The sequence below is a fragment of the Plectropomus leopardus genome, chromosome 14 (assembly GCF_008729295.1).
Source record: "Plectropomus leopardus isolate mb chromosome 14, YSFRI_Pleo_2.0, whole genome shotgun sequence".
NCBI classification, from domain to species: Eukaryota; Metazoa; Chordata; class Actinopteri; order Perciformes; family Serranidae; genus Plectropomus; species Plectropomus leopardus.
In genome coordinates this window covers 29,028,220-29,045,360 of record NC_056476.1, presented here as the reverse complement: position 1 = coordinate 29,045,360, position 17,141 = coordinate 29,028,220, and the positions used below count along the sequence as shown (strand labels likewise).

The 17,141-nt window shown below is 39.3% G+C and overlaps 2 protein-coding genes across 2 annotated transcripts; one reads left to right on the top strand and one right to left on the bottom strand.

The window, feature by feature from the left end:
* Positions 1-128: 128 nt before the first annotated feature.
* lamtor3 (late endosomal/lysosomal adaptor, MAPK and MTOR activator 3) lies at positions 129-7,513 on the bottom strand. Its single transcript, XM_042501434.1, has 7 exons — positions 7,235-7,513; positions 6,928-6,977; positions 5,553-5,587; positions 4,144-4,202; positions 3,194-3,327; positions 2,047-2,110; positions 129-517 (listed from the first exon to the last, which is right to left on the bottom strand). Exons 2-7 carry the CDS (start codon positions 6,934-6,936, stop codon positions 444-446), a joined length of 375 nt encoding a protein of 124 aa, XP_042357368.1. The 5' UTR covers positions 6,937-6,977; positions 7,235-7,513; the 3' UTR covers positions 129-443.
* Positions 7,514-9,070: 1,557 nt separating this feature from the next.
* zgc:123321 (Protein YIPF5-like) lies at positions 9,071-12,870 on the top strand. Its single transcript, XM_042501339.1, has 6 exons — positions 9,071-9,226; positions 10,462-10,584; positions 10,934-11,061; positions 11,215-11,360; positions 11,487-11,668; positions 12,359-12,870. Exons 2-6 carry the CDS (start codon positions 10,463-10,465, stop codon positions 12,519-12,521), a joined length of 741 nt encoding a protein of 246 aa, XP_042357273.1. The 5' UTR covers positions 9,071-9,226; position 10,462; the 3' UTR covers positions 12,522-12,870.
* The last annotated feature ends 4,271 nt before the right edge of the window (positions 12,871-17,141 follow it).

Genomic DNA, 17,141 nt, shown 5'->3' with positions numbered 1-17,141 from the left:
ATGGCGTCAGGAACCCCAGAACAAAAAGTATGACTGCATTGCTATAGAAATAGAGGGCACAAAGTGTTTGAGGAAATTTACGCTACATACCATATGTATTTATATTAAAGGAAAGGCAGGGAAACCACTTCAGGTGCTGAAAATGAAACATTTATTGAGACATTTGATTTGACATATAAACTGTCAGAGCTGTGAAAATGCTGATGAGAAGCACCCAAATTTTACACAACATGGCAGAAAGCAAAAATGAACAGGAAATTTCAATCATGATGTAAACAGATAAAGACGCTAACATAACTTGGGACTGTAAAAACCTCCAGACCGGTTTTCAGACAGGACCTGAATGCACCGTTAGAGACAGAGAGAGATTCAGAGAGCAGGATGTGATGGAGTCTGGGGATTCTGCTGTGGATCCTGCTCACGGTTGTCCTGTCTCTCGGAGCTTATGTCACCTCCACCACCTGCCTCAGCTCCTCTATTAGTGGAGCCAGCTCCTTCTCCAGACTCATGATGAGACCTGAGGATACACAGAGTGCACAGCTGTTACTTTACTGCAGAAAACGAGATTAACCGCAACGGACAGCTGGGCTTGGCGGTATTATGGGCAATCCTGACGGTGTGATTTTCAATACGGTCTATAATACGGACCCTGTAATGAGGATGTTTTGGCTGCAGTGTGCATCAGATGCCACCACAGATCAGAGGCAACTGTGCTGACTGCAAGCGATGAAAGGAATGTTACAAGACTGTAAACAGCCAGTCAACAACAGCCCGTGCTTGTGTTGTGACCGCAACAGCACAGAGAGAGTAGAGAGATGGTACAGAAAACTGCTTGTTTTCACATCTAACCTACGACTAGGTTAGATCTAACCTACGTTCACTCTAAAGAGTGAAATAACTAATTAAACGACCAACAAGACTGGCCAACATGATTTTGTTGAGTTTTATTTTGTTTCTGTTGAGTGTTTTATGATGACTTACAGAGGCATATAAGCTAGTCTCGGTAAGGTTAAAAAAAGAAACATGACTTTAGAAGTTGTATAGTTATCTTTCTCTGGTTGATAAGGAAAATAGGTGTAAGAATATTACCATTTATTGACATCTCATGAGTATGTAGACTGAAATGGCGAGACAGCCTGCAGAACGTGGCAAACTTGCCGGTCACCCGTACCGGGGGTTGGTGGGGGGTGCGTTTTAGCACAGCACACTGATACCATAATATACCGTATACCCTGGTGATACTCCAGGAAGGCACAAAGGTTTGAAAAAGTAGATACCAAGCCTTAGACAACCCTGACAGTTTCATACCCAATCCCACCAGTGACCATTTAAATAAACTGTACTTTAATCTTGTGGAACATATTTATTCAAAGTAAACACAAACAAACATGTTCTGTTGCCGGCTGTGGAGCTCTGAGGCTGGCTTCAAGGCTTCCTGCTGCAACGCAGCACTTCTGCCTCTTTGCATTTTCACAGCTCTGACAGTTTATATGTCAAATCAAAGCCACAGAGAATCTACTGTAAAAGACACAAGCACACGTCTTTCTCAAGTAATCAAAAACTTCACAAGTTCTTACCTCAATGGACAAAAGATAAACACTTGTTGAATATTTGCCAACAACAGGGGGACTTCCCCTGTTGTCCCCTCTTGATAGTGATCCCAAAAATACTGCATTTGGAAACTGTTTGGTTGACTTTGTTGAAGTGTTCTTTGAAATGTTGAAGCTGAGGCAGACTACCATGTCGGGTTTATTAACAACTAAGTTAGCATGTGCTTTTTTGCTTTTACTGTCAGAGAGAGACAAAAAATTTGATCTAAGAGACGCTGTGAAAGAAAGATTCAATGTTGTGGCCGACATTGAATCTTTCAGCTTAACCAATCTGGATATTCTAACAACTTGGAACTGGAAATAAAATGAAACCAGCCATCAGAACCCATCACTACTCGTCCATGATGGTATCTGTGCTTTGTTTAGCTGTGAGAAAAGTGCCAACATTATGTTGTTGAAGTGCACTGAGGTGAACCGTGCACAGAGAGTGTTTTACCTGTGTTGGCGTTGCTGCTGGCGATGAAACTGATGACCAGTGGTAACCGATTGAACTGCACGATCTGCTCAACACAGAGACACAACAGACATGTTAGCGCCCAAACTGAGGAGACTTCAGAAAAAGGGAATCACTAAGATTATCTAAAAACCCCAGAATTATCATCAAACAGTATCTACTAAACTACTAAAAAAGCAGATACAAAAAAACAAAAAAAACATATAAACAGGGTTTAGTTTCAACAAACACTGTTCTGTCACTCCCCAGTTAGTTATTCAATATAATATTCAAGTAGGGGCCCCATATTTTCCAGAATAGTTCCTGCCTGTTGTTCAGTTTAAATATTAAATGGTCGTAATTGGCTATTTTGGTCATCTCACCACACCACGTTAAAAGGGATGACTGTTATGTTGTTTTCCAGTGTCTTAACAGGATCCTGCAGCCTGTAATGAGGGCCAACCTGCACCACTGAGTCTGCCCTGCAGACACATCAGTCCCCTCTGGCAAGAAACCCAATATTTATCTTAAAACAACATACTTCTTAAAAGTAAGCTCGCAGTCTACATGTTGGAGTGTCTTCGAGTAATATAATGAATTGGATGGCTGGTGTGTGAGTGTGTGTGAATGATTACATGAGCACACACTATATAGCACCTCTGCCTCTTTTATATGTATCTGTGTCTGAACAGGGTGAATGGTGCACTACATACGAGCAGTTGTCTATGATGCTACAGTTGTCTTTTTGATTTTCACAGGGCATTACACGTCATAACCACACATACGCCATTTCCCACAAATAAACTGGTATTTATAAAAGAAGAATGTGCAAAACTAACACAGATTTCAGAGCAGTGTAATCAGTTGTCTTGAGCCAGCTGCAGATGATGTGAGGTAACAAATGCAACATTATAGTCAAACTTCTTTTTTCCCCAATCTATACTGCGTTCTATAAAATGTCATTCAAAAGGCAAATTTATGTATTTCATCTTAAATTTTTCATGAGGGACAACTTCCATCATTTTCTTCAGTTGCGCTTAAGCAGTTATTTCTCTGCATTGTGAAGCACTTTGTGTGTAAAGTAAAGTATGTGTCAGTATGAGCTCACTGGTAATGCATCTGATGTTGAGCACTGGTGATGAGATCTGACCTGGTAGGTGTTGTAGTAGCAGATGATGCTCTTGTTCTTGGAGAGGCCCAGCTTGCTGCCCTGATCTGTGGCCAGAGCAAAAGTGGACAGGAAGCCAGGTCTAAGAGCGTGGACAGGGGCGTTGTCATTGGCAACTGCGGGGACACAGAAGCAATGTTAACAGCAACATCTTCCCAGACAGTGAACGGCTGCTCCTCGGTCTCTATACTCACACCATTCATTTCAAATATTGTCTAACAAAAAATCAATTATGTCACCTATTTGTGTTACTCCCCTTTAAGCTTTACATGAAGCATGTGGGAAAATCAAATTTGACCACTCCTCAGCAGATACCTCAGTTTTTAAATTGTTATTATTTTTTTTCCTTTATTATAGGACAGCGTGAGACTGATAGGAAGTGGAGCAGAGAGAGAGGGGATAACACGCAGCAAAGGGCAGACGTCAGACTAAAAAATTCAAAACCAAATTTCTACATTCTAACAAATAAATGATATCACTGATGAGAAGGTTTTTGAGGATGAGTTTCCCATAGCTAGCTCTGTCTCTACAGGATATACAGGCAGCCAGGTGCCAAATATCACATGAGCACTACATCTCTATGTGGTCCTATCGTGTTGGAATAGTCTTTACATTGTGTATTTTTACGCTACTAAAACCTACTGAGTATGTGAAAGACAAAAGCATCACTTCAACAGAGATGAGGCCAGCAATATTACAGATATCATGTCTTAATGGGGCTTAGGAGTAAATGTACAAACTGAAAACTACTAAAAGCAAGGTTTTTAACAAAAGTGTTTTCTCTGTAGCCCTCAGCAAATTGTGACACAGATGTGAGGAGGTGTGCCTACTCCAAGCAAAACCACAATATCATGGATCGGTGTGGTCCCCTTTACTGTGTAGAGCAAATGCATAAAGGAGTGAACCAGGGGGCTTCAGAACTGGTTTCTTACCTTTGATCACCGGGACACCGTCCCTGTCTGTCACTACTATAGCATGAAGACCTTCAACACTGAAAGAGACGGACAGGATTTTACAAATTCAGAGGTTTACCTAAGACTTTCTCTCCAGACAGATTTGGCTTTCTTTAGATGCTCTGAGGACTCTAATTCTCTCTTTAGACATTCAAATAACCCTGATGATGGGCATGGTACTAGCAAAAAAACCCCCACAAAACTTTTGTAGGACTAGAAGACGCCAGTCCCACCATGCTTTCAAAGTGTTGCATGAACTTATTCCAGTTATGCACGTGGAGAAGCTGTGACTCAATAAGCAGCAGCATTAATGGAGCTGCAGGAATTTCGGGCAGGTATTGGTTGTGTACTACACGCAACAACAATCTGTTATATTCTTCATATGTCTGGGCTTTAGGGTAGGGTGGCAAGAGAAGCATTTTCTTACTGAGAAAACATCTAAGCCCCGCTACATCAAGTCTACCAAAAGCATGTGATAAAAATGTGCTATCATCTGACCAAGGTTGAACTTTTCTGCCATAACTCCAAAAGGTATGTGTGGTGTAAAAACAACACTGCACATCACCAAAAGAACACCATACCCACAGGGGAGCATGATGGTGGCAACATCATGCTTTGGGGCTGTTTTCTCTGGGACTTTGGTCAGGGTGGAGAGAATTGTGAACAGTTCCACATACTAGTCAATTTAGCTGTAAAACAGCCACCATAAAGCTTAAGATCAAGAAGAATTTCACCTTTCAACATGACGACAACCCCAAGCACACATTCAAATCAACTAAAGAATGGCTTTACCAGAGGAAGATTTAAGTTTTGGAATGGCCCAGCCAGAGTCCAGACCTGAATCCAAAAGAAAATCTGTGGGGTGACCTGAAGTGGGCTGTGCAGAGGAGACGTCCTCATAGTCTGATGGATTTGAAGCACTTTTTCAAGGAAGAGTGGGCAAATATTGCCAAGTCAAGATGTGCCATGCTAATGGACTCCTACCCAAAAAGACTGATGTAATAAAATCAGTATTTCAACCCTGAATTTCTGTGTTTATTTTGTTCACACCAACCCAGGCTACAGTGGTTGATAAGTACTGTCATGAGCTTGCATCCTTTAGACACATGGTTATGATTAACTTTGTGTAGTTGCCAGTAACTCTCCTCCTGGATGTGTGTGTATGTCTGGGTCTGTGTGTATGTACGTGTGACTGTACTTTTTAGTGTTTGTGTCTTAATTTGTGTGGTTTATGTCCTCACAAATTGCACAAAAATATAGTATATACATAAAAAAGCTAGGATTTTACAAAAGACTAAAAAAAAAAAAACACACACTGAAAGTTTCACTGTCAACTGTGACATGGAACAAAGCTGTCACATTCTTCTGTTAGCATTCACTATACCTACCTTTGCAACTGTTTGTACAGGTATCTCTTCAAATCCTGCAAAGAAAAATACGTTAGAGATAAAACAACCAAGTTAGACAAGGATCTACGAGTGTCACCAACCACCACCCTGACAGAGACACAGAGATAAAGGCCACCATCTTAATCCTTTGGGACAGTTTAATGCATTTTACACGCTTTTCATTCTCCATTTTTTGATAATTTTGGCTGTGTTCATGCATATGGCATACATTTTAGCAAGATTGTGTATTTTTGTTTAATCTTGGAATTTCCAGCTCAGCTCCTCCAATAAGTCTAAAATACTGTGGAAACTAAATTGTTACATTCAGACTGTGAGGTGCCATTAAAACCCATTCAAACCTCAGGTTTCAATCCCACAGCCATTAAAGCATAAACACGTGCACTTCTGGGTGTTATTCTGGGCCTTTGCCTTGGAATTTGTCATTTGTACTATTTTCTGCCCGATGACACCATTTTTACCATATTTGGCATATGGAGAAAATGCATGTTATTTCCACTTGGTGCACTGTCACAATCAGTGTTGCAATTATTCAATTATTGACATATCCCAGGCTGTGATCATTTAAAAAAAACCTACTATGCATGTAGTATATTAAAAATAATTCATTGTATGTGTGTGTGTGTGTGTGTGTTTTTCCATCGAAAAACAGTGGCATCATGACATAAATCTGGCATTTAAAGGGTTAAAATCTGAAAATTAATGAATATTTGATATTCATGATTAGAACTAATGATGATGAAAAACAGACTCACTGAAAGTATTAAATTATATGAATATGTAATATTTTATATAGCCTGATTTTCAAAAGTGCATTTTGTGTGCAGGGCAGTATGAGTATTTGACACTGCACAAAGAATAATAATATAAATAATAATATAAAAATCAATGTTGCTGCTAAACATTAACATATCAAATTCATAATAATAATAATAATAATAATAATAATAATAATAATAATAATCTGCTTAGCATGTAATATATTGTAACTAATTAATTTTTTGTGTTTTTTTCATCTAACAACATAGTGGCATGACAAAAAAAAACTGAACGGGTTCAAATTCTAAAAATTAATGAATATTTGATATTCATGATTAGGAATGATATTGGTTAACAAATGAACTCAATGAAAGTAAAGATAATTTAAATTTTCAATATTTTTTAAAGCTTAGAGGGCAATGTGACAAGCTGTAGTGTCCTCTGGTGCGGACCAAATGTTGGATACACCACATATATACAACTTTTCGCTTGATATTAACCGGCGATATGAAAAAATGCATATTATTTTCCTGTCCCTGTGCAGGCAGAGACTGTTGAACGAGCTAACAGCTAGAATAATGGCACACAGGCTACTTACATCCGCCATGGCGGCCAGTGTTTTTCTATGTTGTCCAGAGCGCTCAGCAGCTGCGGACAGAAAACAGACACCATTAAACGCCCTCAGGGATGAAGAGAGGCTTAAACTGACTGCTAACACAACCGCCTGATTCTCTGAAGTTGTCTAAAGCCTGCTAACATTTTAGCTAAGTAGCAAGATGAGAATTGTACGTTAGCTTACTGTTGAGTTACCGTCAAACTACTAAATTACCAGTTAACGTATGGTGAATTAATCTGCACAAGACCAAACAAAACACACATTTTGAAAAGAAAATGGGTTCACGCACCTTCTTTGTGTCCTTTTAAAAAGACTTTACATCCAGCAGCTACTCCTGCTTCCCACTTGACAAGAGGCACGCGCACAAATCACATGACAGACTGTTTTGTTTCCGGTGTTACAGAAAAGTGCTCCTCCGACTGCCGCGGTAGCGCGCGCAGTCCCTCAAACCTGGTTTCCCCAAGTTTCTTTCCCTCTCCAGCTGCTTTTAGCTGACGAAAATTACAATATATACTATATACTATATATGTTACATATAACTGTATAATAGTAAAGGTATGACTTCAGCTGTGACTGATGGTAACCTGTTCAGACAGTTTGTGCTCCCCTCTCAGGATGAGCTACCTGTAGCTTATTCCACACCAGCAGGACACACAGTTCTGTGTATTCACAAGCTAATACAGGCTGATCAGGTAAAACCGGCTGGAGACATGAAGTAACTGGGGAATACAGCTTTAACAAGCTGCGCGCGCTCCCGCGGGAGGAATTCTCTGGCAGACGAGCACTTTTCGGTACAACACAACACCGGCTGCTGAATAAGTGTTACGGAGAGTCAGTTCTGCGCAACATTACTGCAAAACTAACACACTGCGCACTGCCGCGGGACTACACTACTGTTAAATACAACCACACAGTAATATATGTGTTTACGTGTGTTGATTTTATTTTATTTTACTTTATTTTATTTTATTTTGTTTTATTTTGTTACGTTACCTCTGAATGCTACATTGAAACTTTTCCCAAGAGGCTGAAAAATGAGGTATCAAAATCAATAAATAAATATGGGGAGAATAAAAGGAAGAAAAAGTGAAAGAATTAATGAAAACATACAGAAATGATGCACCACTAAATAAATGAAAACTGACAATTAACATGAAATAAATTAATTCAATTTTATTTATGTATTTATATTTCTATTATGTGTTTCTATAGCTGTATTATTCATCTATAGAATTACGTATGAATTATTTGCATTTATTTCCACATTAAAAGAAAAACAACACCGTAATGCAGTAATATGCAGTAATACATATTCAGTAAATAAACGTAAGTACTTCATGTGTGAAAAGGAGTAGGAGGAAGTGAATACTTATCAAATCTACCCCCCTTTTTTCAGTTTTATATTTAAAAAAAACTTAATTTTAAATATAAGTATTCTCAATTTCTGCCCCGACATTTACCTTGATCAAATTAAACAAGAATTAGGACAAAAAAGAACAGATCAATCTGAATAAACAAATACACACACATCACAGAACACATGACCATTTTCCTCTCTGTTCTACCAGCTCATATCCCTTCAGTGTTGTATTTCAAAACATGTTTAAATTCGTTAAATGTTCAGCATGTTTTCAGTTCTACACTACAGCTGTTCTATAAAGTAACACCTTGGCCTTTGGCTATAATACAGTGATATTTTGCATTAGTCCTCACTAACTGTTTCTTGAACATACAAATTCCTCTCAAATTATGTCAACTTCCTTTCATTTTTAAATATTTTTTTGGGGATATTATTAGGTTTAGGATGATTTCTACCTCTGTAAATGATTTTGAAATCAACCAGATCTTTGAATTTGAGTGCTTTTAATTTATTAATAATATTTTTTGGAGGGAAGAAGAACGTAAACACAGCACCAAATTTCCGCACTCTAGTTAAATAACAAGGTTATGGTTACACCTGCTCAGGAAGTCCTGCCAGAGGAAGTATTCAAATATATGGATAATTTACATGGCATATGCAATATTTATACATAATTTTTTGACAATGCTTGACTGCATGCACAGACAGTAGGCTTTTAGTTTGTAGAAACAGAATAAAGAGGTGCAGAGCAGTTGTCATACACTCTGAGACCAAATCCAAATATAGCCAGCTATTTATAGAACAACTACTCACAGACTGGGCTTCACATGTTCTCTGCCCTGACACCAGCACACTGCCCTGTGAGGGGACTGGGAGGAAATCAGTCTACACTGTTTGGCTTTGGACTGTAGACTCAAACAGGTGAGTTCATTGAGAAAAAGAACTGGGGAAAGAAGAGCTTGTTGTGTGGCCCATAGGTTTATACAAACATTCAAATACATTTGTATGTTTAAAGAACATTTAAAGATACATTTCTCTGTGGTTTGTTGTGGTGTTTACTGCTAGTGGTCATGGCGATTACCGCTGACATTGGAGGTTACTGCTGATATTTAGATAGCATCATCATGAAAGCGTATGTGCCCACCCTCAGGTTCACCCCTAGTTACCTCTGTTATATTTGTCAGTACTGTTTATAGAGTTAACACAGTTAGCTACTAGCTGCCAGCTCAACCACCTCATGTTGATAACCAACAAATATTGCCGCTTTGCTGCAGACTTAAATGTCAACATATTACGCTCTAGGTATCTTTCTGCGTCTGCTGTTGACGTTCTGGGATGCCACTGCCATGATGTCAACACAAGCACATGGTGGAATTATGCTGCACCTGTGGCGTTTCTCAGCAGTGTTAGAGCCATCGATCCCAGGTGTTTTTACTGATCTTTCGTGGGGCCACCAAACCCTGGTGTTTTAACCAACCTGTCCTTGCTTTTCCAGCAACTTTTGTGCCAATACATGACCTTTTCTGAACTAAAACTATGTGTTAGTTTTTTTTTAAGATAAATGTAACTGTTTTGCCCAAGAAAGAATGCAAGGAATGTTTCTGGTGATTGGGTTGTCGAACTGCAGGGAGTGTGTATAATCATCAGTACTTAGACACAATGTGCAGTCCCCAAATACTCTGCTTCGGCAATGTATCACGTCCTGCAGATGACATATCTTGGTTGCAGGCAAAACACACTGCAACTGGAATTCAGGGGTAGCCGGAAATGCTTCCTGACAAGGAAACAACATACAGCCTTTCGGGTATTTTCTTTAACGTAACACATTGTCCCTTTGCACAACAGTAACTAATGTGAATTGTGTGAAAAGACATATACAACTTCATCAAATTCAACATGGCGACTTTACTACTAGTTTCCCTTTATCGTACTGATTAATATCAATAAAAACAATTAGAAGTAGGAGTTAATTTTGAAAAGAGGGAAAAAAGACATGAAGCTCAAATATTTGACATCCATTTACTGAGTCAGTGAGCCAATTGGCTTAAAGGTGAGAACTTTCTCTACACTTGTGAAGTGGTTCTTTATTTCTGCTGTGTTTCTGGTGAACAGTTGTATTGTGTATTAATATGTCCTGTTGTTGTTCTTCTGATCAGCATGGGGGACTTCCAGAACTTTGAACAGGACTTCTACCAAACAGGATATTATGTGGATGACCAGGGTAACACCGTGGCCTACTACGATCAGTACGATTCCTCAAGCCCTGCTTATTACAATACGTAAGTATGTAGACTTTTGAGGATTAATTGTGCCCCTCACCATCACCTTTGAGATGTTTTATGGTGACTCCATTTATAATCATGGTAAATATGACTTAACGTGAGGGCACCAGACATTAAGGCTCCTTCATCTGGGCTGTTTAAATGCATTCTGGGATATGGAGGAATGCATTATGAAGGTTTTGGAAAAGCCTGTACTTCAAAAACATTTTTACATCAAATAAATCCCAGAATGAATTGAGCATTACTGATTGATGTTTCTACCTTGGAAGCATGTCCAGGATTATGACATTACTATTTTATACTCTTTTAATAAGGGTTTATATAAATGTTCAACTGTTGTTTTCAGTGGAGCACAGCCGTTCGTGCCTGGTGCTCTGGATCCTTCCATGGAGCAGCAGTACACTGAACAGTTCTACCAACCTGCCGAAAGCACAGGAACAGATTCTCTTGAAGAGGAACCCAGCCTTCTTGAAGGTAAAAAGAATCTACATTTACAGCCTGTTGATCCCAAGAAAAATCTGAGGAACCAAGTCATCCCAGAAAGCAACAATCCTGTATTCAAATGCCAAATAAAAGACAAATTGTGCTGGGACTCCACATTAATAATCAGTATCTCTCACTGTCTAGAGCTTGGCATCAATTTTGACCACATCTGGCAGAAGACCCTGACTGTGTTGAACCCTCTGAAGCCTGCAGACGGCAGCATCATGAATGAGACTGATCTAACAGGTCCCATCCTCTTCTGTGTTGCACTGGGCTTCACTTTAATGATGGTGAGTTGCCTGCATGGTACTGCCTGTTTCAACCAACTGTATATCCATTTCTAGGAACCTTTTCAGTACCCACTGTTGTACAGTTGTAAGGTTTAACAATGTACTTCTTTACTCTCATATATCCAGGCAGGAAAAGTCCACTTTGGGTATGTGTATGGGATCAGTGCTACAGCCTGTATCGGGATGTACGTTCTGCTGAGTCTGATGAGTTCTGTGGCAGTGTCTTATGGCTGTGTGGCCAGCGTCCTGGGCTACTGCCTCCTGCCCATGGTGGCCCTCTCTGCATTTGCTGTCTTCTACTCTTTGCAGTAAGTCTATTCAGTGGTTGTGCATTACTATATTAAGCAGGTTTCCATTACAGATTTGCACAAAACTTATATAATATAAGTAATATTTTCCAAATGTGAATTAAATACAATTGCAAGATGGCTCCTGAAATACCACCTCATGCGAGTGTAAAAACCTTTTTTTGATAAATTGTAGTTTTTCAAAATTGACATTTCCATTTGATATACTTTATATTCGCAATTTAAAAGTTGCACAATTTGAGGGTTAAAACTCTAAAACTTCTTGGAAGTGCATCTGGAAAAACAGCTGGGAAACACCTGTAGTGGGACTGCATGCATGTGGCCAAAAATGATACTGACGAGCAGTATGCCTTGAGCTGAAAAGGCGTGGTGTATCACAGGGAAACAATGGTTTTCCTGGCGACGGGCTCATTGTGATCAGCCTTTAACTCCCGTCATTGATTTCATCTGGTGATGCCAAGCTAACATAGCTGCTCTAACTTTAATGCACTGCTTCCAGCTCCTGACATCAGCATTTCACAATCAGCCACCAACTTTGTCACCAGCATCCTTGTCAATAGGCAAATGAGCATGTTAATGGTCTGTAATGGTTTGGACTGACAAAGGAAACAGTCAGATGACACAAAGATGTAGAGTTTAGGTCAGGTTGACTTCAATTAAAATGCTTCAAATCCCTCTTTGTTTCCACAGAGGTGTCCTGGGAACAGTTCTGGCCGTGTTAGCGATCTGTTGGTGTAGTCTCTCTGCCTCGAAGATCTTCATCTCCACCCTGGCTATGGAGGGCCAGCAGCTGTTGGTGGCTTACCCATGTGCCCTGCTCTATGGGATCTTTGCACTGCTCACTGTGTTCTAATCATCACCAGATCATATGCATGCTATTTTATTACATAGGAAAATATTATTAAAGTTACAATCTGTTTTATTCATGCCAAAAAAGTTAGAGGAAGTTATTTTATTGACATACCTATTAGTCTCATCAGGTAAAGTGCTCAATGGGATTTAAACAGATACTGGGAATTTGGTGGGTGATTGCATGCGGTATGTAGAGCTTCAGGTCAAGGCTGAATGGTTTAACTTCCTCTCTGTTTCAATTTTGTTTTATTTTTTTAAATGAAGCTATATTTAATACTTCTACATGGTAGATATTTGACTGATACAATGTCTACTATGATACCTTAATGCCTTGTATGTTATTTATTCTGTCCTCAAAGATTTTGATGATAAATATTTGTCTAATACGAGTATCTGACATTTCTTGATGTCATTGTGTGGGATTCCCTCCTTATAAATTCTATAAAAAGCTTTCAATAAGCCTACCTTAACAGTCTAGGTCGAGCCTTATGCGTCATAGCTAACAACGGTGAGTGCGGCCTCAGCTATTACCAGCACATAAGTTTCCATGCAAATTTAATGTGAACTTTAAATTAATTTCCAAAGAATTTAGGTGTAACTTAATGAGTCTTCCATGCAGTACTGTTGTTGAATACTATTAATGAAAAAAGAGAAAGACGTACAGAGAAAACCCCAAATCGTAACGATGTAGTATGAAACTGGGACTCAGTTGCAGAGAAAAGCACAAGAACAGTTCAGATCCCAATCTGTACTGAGGATATCAGGGGTCATACACACGTAGGTATTCAGAGAAGGCAGAAAAATCTATTCAGGGAAAAGAAACAAAGTCACAAACAAAGCAGAGTCTAAAACACAATTAATGCAATAAGTCATCAGAATGATTCGTAAAATGGCTCACAGAAAGAGATAAAGCTGTGAGCTCAATTTGGCAACCCCTGAATACTTTCAGGTGGAAATAAGCAAAACCTAAAACACAACTCCTCCCGCACCAGTTCATCTTCCCCAGAATGAGGGAAAATTAGCTCCATAAAAATGCTTCCTTATAAATGAAAAATAGATATTTATATAACTGTACACCTTATCTATACACCACAAAGACAGGGAGCACAAGAAGAAGGTAAATTATCTCCACTCAAATGAATGTTTGAGTGTATATGTGGAGGACCAAATCTGGCATAGTGAAAATATACAGTATATAGTGCACTATTTAATACACTAGCGAATAGTGAGTGAGTGAATGAGGCGACTGTTTTGAACACAGCTTAAAACGTAATGTCATAACTGCAACATTCTAAGGTTGTTTTGGTAATGCTGAGGGGTCACAGATCAAAGAATGTTCTTTTTATAAAATGTTCCCACAAAGTTACATGAGAACAAAGGAGGAACAATTTCAAAGCAACATTCAGAACATATTATTGAGGCCTGAGATTATACTACATTTTTATGATGTTTGTAGAGCATGTTAACTAAACTTAAAGAAGAACAATCTGAGAACTGAAAGAAAACTTGCAGCAGAAACACTGCATTGTACCATTCTCAGAGTTTTTTAATATCAAAAATTGCTAGCTGGGTGCCAGTTGGGATGTCAGCTGGTCTGTAGACAGGCTGGATTATGATGTTTCCAATTTAGAAGAAGTATCAATTGACAAGGTTTAGGTTCATCCAAAGTTTTCATAGAAATCAACTCACAGTGGTCTTTTAACACTGCATTCCTAGTCATTACAGTAGAGGGAGCCACAACATCAGGGTTGCAATTTTAAGCCATTCTCACTGACCGAATGAGGACAGATTTCTCTTCAGTCCAACATGTTAAGAACTGAGAAAGTTGGTAAAATCTGACGGAAACTTGGTTCAATTTCTTGTCTTTTGAGCCATTTTAAACTCACTGCTTTATGACCGTGTTCGCCACAGAAACCATGCTGTATTAGTTGTAACACTGTCCTAAAGAACATGCTGTCTGTGTGTGTGCACGCGTGTGTGTATGAACAGAGGAGGATGTGGACAGTCACAGTCCGCAGAGCTGTGCAGCTATCAGAGGAAGAAAAGGAACTCATTTCTCACACAGCGTCCATGATGTATGGGGGTCTGAGCGGACTGTGACAACTGCGGAGTCAGTGATGTTCTGCAGACGACTCCCTGTAAGAGCAGGGAGAGTGGGTGAGGGAGGGAGAGCTGGGCCGTGGACGTCGACACAATTCACTGTGATATTAACAATGGGTAACTTCTAAAGGTCCTGGGCCAATGAGGCAGGTGGATCCAGTCCCTCAGGTGCGGCTCGAGCTGACGGGGTCGAATACCAAGGCCATGATCTCTCTCTGGGCTGTGTTTCTGCTCTGTGTGAGAGACTGTGGTGGTATCAACACTGAGCGCCATCACAGAAACATCACAACAGTGCTCAGTTACTAATGCTGTATGCTTAAGGATGGAGGCAATGTTGTTTTAATCATTTCAAGCTACAATGGATGAAATGTTATTAAAAAATTGAAACAACAATTCTTACCTTATTCCTAGCTCACCCTCATACCGAAGACATCAAATTCTGCTGCTTTTGCAGTGGTTCTGGCACAAGATTCTGACACAAAAAGCCTCCTGCTATGGCAGCATGATGCATGGATGGATGGAACCTGTCTGCGGGACAGCGTCAGGTTCAAATGCTGACGGTAACAATCGAAGCACAAAGTTTCATGGGGCCGGCAGGACAGGCGTTGGATGGGTTGAACAAACTCATGTGGGAGTCCAGTGTTTTTGGTCCCACTGGAATGTGATGGATTTTTTTAAATACATTTTACCATGTTCCACTAATACTAAGCATGTGCTTTTGTTTACGTCCGACGTTGGTTGCCATGTGCTTTTGTTGCCTTTACATAACAACGCACAGCATAATCCTACCATGTGCTTTTGTTGACATCTCAACATTGGGAGTAGCATCCCAGAACATCAACAGCAGACACAGAACTGACACTGGTGTTTTTGATATATTGGCTTCAAAATCCCACTTGGTTAGGGCTGTCTTATGTCAAGGTAAAGTGGTAAAAATATTGTAAATATAGCGTACACTTAAACAGATCTTGATTTATTTAGGTGTCTTAAAACTAATCAATGAAGGCAGAGATTGCTCAGTGCTGGTTGATTTATACGGCATGACGTGACGGGTTTCTCCACCAAAGTTATTGTAAAAAAAAAGTTATGATGAGATTCGGTCTGTAGCATAGACTGCATAAATAATATAGATTTTTTGCATTTAGCTGAATCGGGGCATATCTCCATCTACCATGGCGTCAATAAATGGATCCGTCGTTTTCTTAACCGATATGAAAACATCAGCTCACACTGCCAAAGCTGGTGCAAATAAAGCGTTGCTTCTTCTGTACAAAGCTTCTTACAAAATATTTTTTTTCAACATTTTTGTAGGATCATTAATGACGAAAACAAAAGAAAAATGAAAAGGGAATGTTACAAAAGACTTGCAAGAATATATCTCCAGAGTCTCTCCCAGTGCTTGTACTGGGACAAGGACAGAAGTCCATTTAAATGACCTATTCAAGCTATAATTGTAGCTTACCTTAACTGTGCTTAAATGTTAAAATATTGAGTTGTCAGTAAATTTGATTGAAATATCCAGTGTGAATGCCCCAAATGAAACACAGGCGTGGGAAGGGGGCGGGGGGTTCTCAATCACATGAGGTCCCCAGGTTGTCCCGTGCAAATAGGGCTTTAGTTTATAATGTTAATATGCTAATGTTCGCAAGTTAGCATTACCCAGTACAAGTTAAGGTGGGAAGATGAGTTTTAAGTTTGGATTTAACCCTTTGAAACCCTAGCAAATCGGTATGATTTGTTTCAAAAGTATGGAAAGAAGGACACTAGCAACTTAACAAGAAATGGCCAAAAATAAGTAAGAAATTAGTAAGACATTTTTTACATAATTACCCGAAAATAAGCAAGAAAGAAGACAAGCAAAGAGAAAAACTAAAAACAAAATGACCCTAAGAAAGAGATTTTTAGAAAAAAATAATTTAAAAAATATGTTTGTTTTCTGGTACATTTATAACTGTAAGACTTATTTCTGGACATTTTTCCCTCACTTTTTGGTAACAACATCACCATTTACATTTTCTTTAAAATTTGTGGGACATTTCTTGCTTAGTTGCTTATTGCTCTGTTTCCCATATTTCAAAAGGAAAATTTTCTCAGGTTTGAGAGGTTTAAATGCTGCAGGGAGGGCATCTGAACAAAGCGCAAAAAAATGTTGATCCAGATGTTGATCCAGATGTTAAAGGGTTAAAGGCCTCAGCAGTCGGACTGTCTGTTTGGGCGGCTGTTAAGGAATAAAAAGTCACCTCATAAGACCTCATATTAATGTAGGACAGTGATTCTGGATCCGGGCCACTGTTGGACACTCTTTTTCTTGCATCATCATTAGAGGAAAGATGTGACCTCAAATCTCATTTCACAGCTTTAAAACAGAAACCCAAACAGGAACAGCTGTGAGCTAAGTACACGCTAAAGTACTTCATAGAAAACTTTCTTGCCCAGAAGTCTCAAAAAAACATCCTTGCAGGCTGTAACCCTTTGATGGCTCTGACCTGAACCTTGACCTTATGTAAACTAAACCACAACA

Excerpts from the sequence above, each read along its gene's own strand:
- lamtor3 (XM_042501434.1), bottom strand. Across the intron at positions 2,111-3,193 it reads GCTACTACAACACCTACCAG|ATCGTGCAGTTCAATCGGTT; the intron begins GTCAGATCTCAT and ends TGTGTTGAGCAG. Across the intron at positions 518-2,046 it reads CAGCAGCAACGCCAACACAG|GTCTCATCATGAGTCTGGAG; the intron begins GTAAAACACTCT and ends GTGTATCCTCAG.
- zgc:123321 (XM_042501339.1), top strand. The coding sequence starts at position 10,463 with ATGGGGGACTTCCAGAACTTTGAACAGGACTTCTACCAAACAGGATAT. Across the intron at positions 10,585-10,933 it reads AGCCCTGCTTATTACAATAC|TGGAGCACAGCCGTTCGTGC; the intron begins GTAAGTATGTAG and ends TGTTGTTTTCAG. Across the intron at positions 11,062-11,214 it reads GGAACCCAGCCTTCTTGAAG|AGCTTGGCATCAATTTTGAC; the intron begins GTAAAAAGAATC and ends CTCACTGTCTAG.